Source organism: Lytechinus pictus, chromosome 4 (genome assembly GCF_037042905.1).
Source record: "Lytechinus pictus isolate F3 Inbred chromosome 4, Lp3.0, whole genome shotgun sequence".
In the NCBI taxonomy this organism is placed as follows: Eukaryota; Metazoa; Echinodermata; class Echinoidea; order Temnopleuroida; family Toxopneustidae; genus Lytechinus; species Lytechinus pictus.
In genome coordinates this window covers 8,609,633-8,621,058 of record NC_087248.1, presented here as the reverse complement: position 1 = coordinate 8,621,058, position 11,426 = coordinate 8,609,633, and the positions used below count along the sequence as shown (strand labels likewise).

The 11,426-nt window shown below is 38.0% G+C and overlaps 1 protein-coding gene across 1 annotated transcript; it reads right to left on the bottom strand.

Moving 5' to 3' along the window:
• Window positions 1-220: 220 nt before the first annotated feature.
• On the bottom strand, window positions 221-10,396 carry LOC129259605 (betaine--homocysteine S-methyltransferase 1-like). The gene is made up of 7 exons (XM_054897878.2): window positions 10,086-10,396; window positions 8,472-8,662; window positions 7,524-7,718; window positions 6,991-7,102; window positions 3,658-3,857; window positions 2,901-2,982; window positions 221-2,304 (listed from the first exon to the last, which is right to left on the bottom strand). Exons 1-7 carry the CDS (start codon window positions 10,099-10,101, stop codon window positions 2,027-2,029), a joined length of 1,074 nt encoding a protein of 357 aa, XP_054753853.2. The 5' UTR covers window positions 10,102-10,396; the 3' UTR covers window positions 221-2,026.
• Between the last annotated feature and the right edge of the window lie 1,030 nt (window positions 10,397-11,426).

The window sequence follows — 11,426 nt, the reverse complement described above, 5'->3', positions numbered from 1 at the left end:
AAAGTACAATCCTCATAAAAATATTTATGTTGAACCAACAGATGGCGTAATAAGATTAATAACCAATATTGACTCTTTTACTATACGACGATGCATTATAACATGTCGAATGTATTATTACCAACGAAAGTGTAGTTGCTCAATTAGTCCTTATAAACGCAAATACCCTCACACACACACACACACACTCACCCTCACACACCCGAACGCACACAGACATCCATTTCCACATTTGCCCCAATGGGCAATTTTATTCACGATAAATCAAATCATACGTGTACAGTTTAAAATCAAATCATATTCATACAAATAAATGGAAGTATAATATTATGATTAATTTAAATACAAAATTATTCGTTCTCTAATTCACATCATTTTAAAATTCATCGTCTTAGTAAGTCCTCACCATTTTTTGTATTTCCTTAAAATCAGACACGATATTGTTCAGTCTCGAGAATAATACATTTCTTCTATCACTACTACAACTCAAAGCATCATCAACCTTTCGTTTATAAACAAAACGTATATTTGTGGAATACTCTAGAGATGATATATCCTATACTCTGAATATTTTTACAACAAATACGTACATAATATGTATATTAGGGGGCTATCCTACATATAATAAAAAAAACAAACTAAGGAATAGGAGCAGAAACCATGTAGTCCGTGACCCTTCTTTTTTCTTTTTTTTTAAGGGGAAGTTCATCCTGATGATCGGTTTATCGTAAAAATAGCAGGAAAACCTATCAAAAGAAAATATTGGTAAATGTTTGAGGAAATCCAGAAAATATCTAAAAAGATATAAGAGTATTTTTTTCCATTTGTGACTCCTATGCGATCAGCTTCCTCATATATCGTGTAGTTAAAAAAATCAATGAATTGTCATTTTCTAAAAAAATAAAATGATGTTATCTTACCTTCAGTTTATCGACAAATTATTTCACACACGCTCCTAAAAGAAAAAAAAATAGTTATCGAACCATTAAAAAATTGAAATTTATGCATTTCATGTTACATGACATATGGGACAGCTGGTCGTAGATGATAGTTCACTGAATATTGACGTGATATGAATAAATACAAACTTAAGCTACTTTAGATTAAACCATTCTATCACTCTTGGATTTCAAAACGGCGCCATCTTTAGGTTAAATTGTGTAAAGGGGTTATCATAACGTCTTGGACCCTTACACGCTTGAAACCCATTTCCGTGTTTTTTTTTTCGAGCCCCGAAACTCAAGTGAACGGATCAACCGACAGTAACCCGATTGACTTCGTTTTAAACATGCTATTTCGATTTTTATTACTTTTGAGGTCACAATGGTCAATGTCACTACATATATTGCACTTACGTTTTTAACACTTTTTCTTAGTGACGACATATTAATTGTTTAAGTCATTTATTGAAGTTAAAAAAAAAGTCTTTCGATAGGTGTTATCTAGATCTAGAGAAGAATCTTCCTGCTGTTTACAACTAATTAGCTCTAGAAATTTTGAACAGAGCCAAACCTGGGACAAAGTGGCCCCATGGCTACGGAGAATATGGCCTGCCCCTCTCCCAGCCCTTTCTAAAATACAATTAAAAAAAACTGTGTATGGAGCCTTGCCTGACCTCACTTTGCCTGTATTTTTCAGTGATCTACATCTCTTTACTTTCAGAAGGAGCACTGCAAAGACCCCGGTATTGATTTACCACCAGCCCGGAATCTCATATCCATTGAAATACTAGTAGCACACCAGTTTGGAATCAAACCGATGCTGTTTTAATCCTAATTGGTTTTGTATAAACACCTATCTGGTGTTAGATCAAAACCAAACGGGTGTTATTTAACACTTCTCTGGTGTGGACACAATATAGATTCCGGGTTGGTGGTCATTTAACACCGAATTTTTTGCAGTGTAATGTTGCATTTTTTGAACTGTCGAAGGCTTCGTGGAATTCATTGCGTAACACAAAGCTCCATTATTCGATTCAATATTAAATCACATCGAATATGATCCAAATCAACATGACAACAAAAAATCAAAGACTTGGTAGTTTCTGAAGAGTGTCGCTGTAGTGTTGATTCACAATATCCTTATTGGTGCCGTACCACCCGTGCATCGTCATATCGGGCGAGTACTTGGAGGCCTCGGGACGGCGACCGTACGATTCGGCGAGAGCTCGTGTGTAGTGAGGGGCGTTTCCGCAGCACAGACCCACGACTGGTATTTTTAGTTGGACACACCGCTGTCCAAACTCAGTGATGTCAGTACGGGAGCAGAGTAAGCAGTTGAGGTTGTCTGGAAAAGCCCTCTTTCCTGACATTTTCAATGAAAAAAGAGACGAAAAAAATTATTCGACAAAAGATATAACAATGATTAGATTACCGTTCTTCTAGAAAGATAGAAATGCGTCTCATAACTATTTGAAAGTATCATCTCATTTGTTTAATACATAACACGCAGCACAGCCAGTGAATAATCTCTAGGGGTCAGCATTTACGAAACAGAGCGAAACGAATCCTTAGTTTTGCGTGGTCATGCGGGGAGAATTGATGACATCCCCGAAGGCTTACGGATATACCCGACTGGGCCCGAGAGAATGGGAAATGTGAAAGACAGGATGGTGACGTTAGTTTACATCGCCTTTTTTTTAAAGAAGAAGACACAGTCAGTTGTTGGATCGTAAAGGAAATAGTGAGAACAATATTATTGGAGCCAGGACTCGTGCCGTAAATTATATACCTTCAGATAAACTGATAATGGTAAAAGGTGACGATATCTCGACCAGTAGACAAGAAAAAAACCTTGATGATACTTTCGCCTAATAATCAAATATCGATTACATTTCGTTAATTCCCCTCAATGTATGCGTCATTGGCCATGTTGGCAGGTGCTTAAGGAACGTTTCTCACCTGTTTTAGGGTCCGGTATAGAGAGCATTGATGGGTATTCTTCGGTGGTACGATAGGGAGCAGGTAAAACGGCCAAAGGTGCCTGACAGGTAAACAGTGGATAAAGACAATGAGAAAGTCTAAAAAATATTTGGTAACAATGATCCATGAGGGTAATTATGTGTCCAACCAACATTGGGCATTTCTTTTGGCACTTTTATTTCTCCAATGTGATGAAACTTTTCCCTATTCTAAAGTAAGTGCTGCTTATTTGTTAGCCTTACTGGACAATGTGCTTCCCGCATCAGGTAAAATACTGCCTAAAATTGGTTGGACACATAATTACTCTCCTGCTGGTTAAAATTTTCCCAATATTTTTTTTACAGTGTATTACTCTTAATAATTATGACACATTGAGTGAGGGAACGGTCGTATTTTTCATCAAAGACACCAGCACGTTCAGGTATGATAGGTTGTAGCATAGCTCACAATAGAGCATTTTACATTGACTATGAATATTATATGCCCCCCCCCCAAAAAAAAAAAAAAAAACGGTTTAATGTACAAGCAATAACTATGTCGACAAGTCTATGAATTACAAACTGGAAAGGGCTCTAGAATTCTTCGGAAAGCCAATTTGTACCACAAGAAACATTTACTTTTCTCGAAAGCATATAAATTTGTTTTTTACTTTTTGGGGGGTCTGGATTCGGGTCCTCTTTTGCGGACCTACCCCCTAAAAAAATCCAACTCGAATCATTTGCTAATTGTCGTTTACCTTAATCCCTGCTCTGATGGCGCTTTCCATCATAGGCATGATAAGTTCTGGACCTCGGGTGCAGTTCAACCCTACGACATCTGCCCCTTCCTCGACTAATCTCCTGAAGGCCTCATTGAACTCGACTCCATCAAGTGTACAAAGTCGACCCTCGCTGTCTCGGCTGACGTGAGGAGTCATGGTTATGACTGCTGGCAGGCCTATGGGATAGAATAAGAATACAGTTGAAATTTATTAAATTAAGCTTGAAGTTCAATTTATATCCCCTGTTCCATTTTTAAACATTAAAAGGGTCGAGACTGCAATTCTGCATATTCTTGTTGATTGAATATTTATAATGAACCAAATAATGTAAACAAAATTATCTCCACCCCCTCCCACTTTAGATATTTCCATCCCTCTTGTCGTAAATTAATTATAGTATACATTCATTCTCTCCCGGGGCTTAGGAGTTGGCACTAAAGTGCAATTGTCGGCATAGATAGGATCGTTGTAAAGCTCGTCCAGAAAACTGATCGCCAGTCAATCCGCACAATAATTTGGCTATGGTTATGATGGTTGGTTGCTTTGCTACATTTGACAGTGTGGTCACCAATTAGCGGCCTGGATTTGGGATTTAACCTCGAGGCCAATGAGGGTGATACCTACCAATTTAAAGGCATCCTCACACCTAACCGAATTGCCTGAAATATGCCTTGCGATCATGGGTGTCGATCACGGGGGGGATGGGGGGGATATATCCCCCCCAATATTTCAAGTGGGGGGGATGGCCTGTATTATTATCCCCCCCCCAATAATTTAGGGTAGAAAAATTATAATGATGATGAAAAAATGAAAAGTTTGATCATGATGATTATGCCATCAATCAGTTTGTTTCCCTCGCAATTTGTGTATATTGTTATTAAATAAAAACATTCTTTTTCAGGACTATTAAACAGATGGGTGGAGGTTCAAGATGAAAAAGAGTGAAATGTTTTTGTATATGATATTTTTTAACACATGACATAAAAGGACCCCAACGAAAAACAACTTTTGTTGATAGAGCGTTCCATCCCACCAGTGGTGAATAAATTAATTTTAATACATCAATTAATTCAAAAGGGTGGACAATAAACGGGAGGTAAAGGGTGGCAAGATAAATCGTCTAAGGAATGACCATATAGCTATTACAGTAATAGCTCTATGGAATGACGGTAAGCCCGATGGCGCACGAGAAGCCACACAGTTTGTAATTTATGCTAGTCTTAATTGGTCCGAATCTGCATGTTATCATCATGCATTAAGAAAAAAGATTTTGCCAGTCGGGTTAGATTTAAGAGAGAAGTTGTATACACAGAGGCGTCGATCCGGGGGGAATGAAAATATTTGGGGGAACATATCGTTTTGCCCCCTCCCAATAATTCCGCATGTGCAACTAACAAATAAAATAAGATTGTAATGCTACACTGAAACCAGCAAGCGAGATTGACATTCCAACTCGATTTTGATTTAAAATCGTGCTCAAAATGTCTGCTTTTCAGATTGGAATATAAAAATTTTCAGCTCGCGCTTCGCGCTCGCATCATTTCTGTACCAAAACCCCATACTCTTCATGATTAAATAGGTGAATAGAATGTCCCGTTTTCAGTTCTATATACCTCAAAAGAACTCCCGCTTCGATTTGCAATATTCTTTTGTTGGATATATATCTTATTCTTTATCAAAAGCGTCCATTAAACTGTCCTTTTTTCCAGATCGAAATATCAAAATTTTCAGGTGGCGCTTTGCGCTCGCATCTATTGTTCTTCTAGATACCCATCTTAATTATTGGTACCAAAAATGCTTAGAATATCAAGCTTTCACGTCAGAATATAAAGAAATTTTAGCTCGCTCTTTAGTGAGAGACATGTATTTATGCTCCTCATGATTTACTACAAACAAACCCAAACAGGTACATTTTTCCTGTTTTCATATCATACTAAAAAATTTCAGCTCGCGCTTCGCGCTCGCTTTGTTGGTGAGGGTGAGATAGGTGTCTCTTTCTCATGAGTTTTATATATATATATATATATATATATAATATAGGCCTATGTGTGTGGGGGTGTAGGGGTGTGTGGGTGAGTTTGTTCGTTTTGTATGATCGAGCACCTTTGGAACGTTGATTCATGATTCCCCCCCCCCCCCCCCCATCAATCATGCTCAATAAACAGATCACTATGTACATGGTCCAGACAATTTTTGTCATTTTTTCTTTCGTATGAGTTTAGAATAGGCTTATTTGTAACACAAATTGAATTAAAAAAAAAATTATATAAGTACAGTACACTACAACAATGAAGGAATTTCCAAGAACACCATGCATATCAATTACTCCAAAATGTCCTAACCTGTGATTTTAGTGGGGGTAATATTGAAAGATCTCCATCCACAAGAACTTTTGTGACAATCATCCCCCCCAACCAAGAATACCGATCGACACCCATGCTTGCGATGGCTGGCGAAAGGCATTTTTTAAATCGTTTTCAATGGTAACTGATAGTAAATCATATTTACCCTTCCTGTTTGGATTCGTACACCTTCTGAACTAACAGCTGCGATTTATGGCGCGGAAACTTTGAACATGTTTAACATTTTCCGACGAATTGAAAAATCTTTATTCATCTGTTTGAATTCGCATCTCTTATTTAGTCTGCGGTAATCGTTCGTTTATCGTGTTTTAGTAGTCCCTCATCGCGCTTTTGCCAAAGTGGACCGATCTCGAAAGAACCCTTAACGAAGCAACACGATGACACAAACGTACAAGAACGCCCTATCTATTCCCTCGTCTTCATTTCTATTTCGTCTTATTGGGTTGTATCAACCCTTCGCTCGCCTTCGGCTGCAATTTACTCAAAGAGGTGAACCGAAAAATCGATATCCTTCGCATGTTATATTTATTCTTCGCTTACCGTTCGTTGACAAAATTTGACAAAAGTTACTGATCGCATGATTTGACGGAAATTTTATTTGAATTCGTTGAATTCGCGTGCATTTTGTCAATTTTTCCATTCGTCACCCTTCGTCCGCGTACATTCGGTCAGGTGTGAGAGGGCTTTTAACAAGTTTGCTACCGAAATTGCCAAAATCGCAACCAGCCAGAATTCTGCAAATTCATTTGTCAAATCAACGCCTTCTTCATGGCGATCATGTTGATGCCGATAATGACTTGTCTTGACTTCATTGCCTACCATCATACTTTAATGCTACGATACAAATCCAGAACACGAGCTGCGAGGTTGTTTCACTGTAAAACAAGAAAGTGTACATACGCCTGACACCTTGGAACTTTAGAATAGAAAAAGAAAATGGACCTACCTTTTCCGTGTTCTCTGATAGCCTGCGCAGCAAGAAGAGCTTCACCAAACATCCCAAATGTCTCGCCCATGATGAAATCAGCCCCTTCTTCTACCGCCCATTCTATCTGCTCCTAATGGTAATTATAATGCAAGACGTGTAAATTAGTATAGCCTGTAGGTATTTTCAATCAATATCCGCCAGTGATCAAGTGATTAAGATTAATTCTTTTTATTTTACCAATGAAATTAAAACGTCTCTAATATGGTTGATAGGTGGTGTCTCGACACAATTTGCGACCCATATGCACTTCCACGAGTACGATTTCAGTTGAACTAGAATTCAGCAATTGGGCCCTAATGATTATGAAGTAATCTATTGTAGATGTATGAAGTAAATCATTTTCAGCATAATGGCCTACTAAAATGGAATCGTTCGATGCTCTGAATTGATGCCGATACACGTCATCAAACAAGCAAAAGGGCCAGGAAGAGAGTAAAATGAGAACTAATAATACAATTCTGTAACAATCTATCGATAGAACACCACTAAACCTTGAACATCGCTTTCGTCTTCTCGATAGCCTCCTCATTGCCGGGCTGGTAGACGAATGTATTACAGATATCCCCGCACATCAGGGTACCTGTTTCGTCGGCGACCTCCCTCGCTAGTCTAAGGGCGAGACGATTCTGCTTTTCCAGCTCGTCACCGCGACCGACGATGGCCATCTTGTATCTGTTTCCATAGTACTGAGGAGGAAAAAAAGGTTTAGTGAACATAATCTGCCTTGACCAATGGCGTATTGGGCCAGATATGGCGTATTGGGCATTTTTTTAATGCGAGCGAGCGAAGCGAGCGTGCAAACATTTCCATTTTTTAATTACAAAAATCCAATTTTCAATTATAGATTTTGACAATAATATTCAAAAAAAAAATATCACGTTTCCACCTTCTCTCTTTCCTTTTCTCTTTTTTTTTTCTCCATTCATGTAAAAATGATTGGGGGCGAGCGCCCCTTTCCCTGCCACCTCCCATCTGTTCGCCACTGGCCTTAAAACAGCTTATCACGTCTACCGTCAATATTTTAGATAGTTTATATTATTTTTCATGTGAGCCTTCATAAGATCCATGGATTTCTTATCCGAATCTATGATTCCTAAACAGAATCCGAAAAGGAATAAATAGTAGAAGTAAATTTGTTTATCATGATTATGATTATAATCTGTGTATGTGTTTAATTACTCATTTTGTGCATTTTCTTTAATGTATTTCTTTTATCTGATTCGGAAATGAAAACAAACCTACTTTGCACATTATTTAAACTCATCTGGACAAAACAAAAATCACGGTTGGTATCTTTGATGTTTTTTTTACATCGTTTAATGAGGTAATTTACAACTTAACATTTTAAAAATGAATGATGCAATATAAAAAAATTGCATAATATTTAAGGGAATTTTAAGTGAAAACTCCCGTACTCCTGCATTGTTAGGTCAACTTACAGTCAATGCTTGAACTACGTCACTTCCGCTCCGCACGAAATCCTTGTACATCTGGCGAACAAGCTCGGGATGATCCACTACAACTTCAGGGGTGAACGGCCCTGCTTTCAGGTAGCCAAGACGCTCAAAGGCAAATAAATACCCCTCGGCGATAATGGTAGTCTCTCCATCCTTTATGCGCTCGAGGAGACCTGGGAAGGAAAGTAATACCGGAATTATCTCTGGGTAAATAAAGATATCTCTGTTGGAAAAGGTCTAGTGTCCCAAAGTGTATTCACAGTGAGTTCACAGTGTGCTCATATTGTGCTCACAATTAGTTAACAGTGAGTTCACAGTGTTTTCACAGTGTGCTCACAGTATGTTCACAGTGAGTTCACATTGTGTCCACAGTGTGTTCACAGTGAATTCAGTGTTATCACAGTGTGCTCAGTGTGTTCACAGTGAGTTCACTGTATGTTCACAGTGTGCTCATAGTGTGTTCATGGTGAGTTCACAGTGTGCCCACAGTGTGTTCACAATGAGGCCACAGTGAATTCAGTGTTTTCACAGTGTGCTCAGTATTTTCACAGTGTGTTGACAGTGAGTTAACTGCGTGTTCACAGTGTGCTCATAGTGTGTTCAAGTGAGTTTACAGTGAATTCAGTGTTTTCACAGTCTTTTCACAGTGTGTTCACGGTTAACTGTGTGTTGAAAGTGTGCTCATAATGTGTTCATAGTGAGTTCACAGCGTGCGCACAGTGAGCTCACAATATGTTCACAGTGTGTTCACAGTGTTTTTACTGTGAGTTCACAGTGTGCTCACAGTGAGCCCACAATGTCCTCACATTGAGTTCACACTGTGTTTACAGTGTCCTCACGGTGTGTTAACAATTCAGAGCACGATGAGAAATCATCTCCACATCGTAAAAATGCTCAGATTTAGCATTGGAAATCTCTTATTTACAGATTCCACGATTTAACACACTGTGAATACTCACACTGTGGAGGTTTTCACTGTGTGAAATTATCCTGACATTGTTTTATTTGAGATTTAAGCATTTTGAATCTGACACCCACTTAGTCTATAGGCCTACTGTGAATACAATGTTCTTTCCAGCTGGAATTATACTGCTGCATGTCACCATATTGCCCAACAATAGATAAGAACCTAAATCAGTCTATTATCATCAAATCTTTATGCGAACAAAACAAAAATAATTATTTTGTAAATATGCTTCAAAGTTCTGTCTGACCTATGTTAACTTCCAATCATAACCGTCATCGATAAACGAAAGCTAAAATATTAGGCCTTTTAATCATGTCATAATAAGCTAACTTAAAAACAGGTTTCTTGTTTATTTATTTTTAGCAAGTTCTACCAGTCTATTTCGACTGAATTCTTATCAAGCGTATGCTATATATATATATATATATATATATAAATGTAGTTCCATTTTATTAAATGTTATCTACTCTTACATCGATTGGATTTTATTCAATAGCAGATAAACAATCTGAATTATCTTTCTCAGTATGGAAAATTATTTCTTCTAAAGAACAAACTACAGTTGAATTACTCGTATTATCTTTAAATATATTTTCACGGACATAATTTAAATAGAAAACAAAACCTACCTTTGCATTTCGGCATGGTAAGACTGTATATTCTTCTCCAGCGACAGAAATTCAGCTTCTTAAAGACAAAGTAACGAAAAGTCGAACAGAACCTGGTTATCTGAATGCATGGATATTTATTCCTCGTGCTTATTTTGGTTGTCGACTTGCATTTGGGTTCATAGTCCACAAAAAACTGACGCAGACACACGGACGAACACGACTCCAAACCGACCGAAGGTAGTTCATTAAAACATGATATAATAAGTTTTGATAGTACTGGAGTCGTTGCTATCGTTGTGACAGTGGCGTCGTCACTGAACTGGAAAACTTGTCATGAAGGTCAACAATTTTCTGACACAGTCAGTCGGCAACCCCTCAAAAAGTAGCCTCTTTTATCCAAGTGATATTCATGACTAGAAGGTTTTTGCATTGTTAATGAGCTTGGTGCGGACGAAAACACCTCTTTTTATTCGGCCATTGCTGCTCTAAATATTGACCAAATTTTATGTTTTTGGTATCTTTATAAAGAAAAAATATCATTCTTTTAGGTCATGTGTCTGGATTTTTAAAAAGATTTTGTAACATAGGTGAAACTTTTGATCTAAAACATGAAACAAAATAATTATTTTCATGCAACAAAACTTGTTGTTTTTACACTTAATTTCTGGTTGGGCTCAAATAATTTTTAAATTATGATAAAACTGAAGATCTACGCTTTAATATGATATAACTTTTACAAGAAGGGGTATCTTAGATGGGTCAGCAGTCAGCTTTTCATAGGCCAAGTACATTTATCAGTTTAAAAACAATACTGCGCTCTGATTGGTCATAGAGACCACACACCCACGCAAATTCCAATGTTCCCACACTGGGCCTCTGCAAGGTCACACTCACCATGTGGTAATCTCTTCAAATTACCCGCGCCTGTTGTTTTGAAAACACTATTCAACCAATCGGAACTCCGGATTTTATGCTACTCAGAAATTTCAGAAATCTCGTCTTGCATTTTGGTGGGAAAAGCTGGCTGCTGACCAATCGAAAAGGTGCCACATATCATAAGTGACATTGTGACATTGGAGCGTTGTGGCCCAGTGGATTAGTCTTTGGACTTTGAAACAGAGGGTCATGGGATCGAATCCCAGCAATGGCGTAATTTCCTTCAGCAAGAAACTGATCCACAATGTGCTGCACTCAACCCACGTGAGGTAAATGGGTACCGGTAGGAAGTAATTCCTTAAAAAGCTGTGTGCGCTATGAACGCCTAGCTTAGCCGGGTAATATAGGAGCGCCTTGAGCACCTAACAAGATGGATATGTGCGCAATATAAATACCCTATATTATTATTAAGAAAGTATAGAG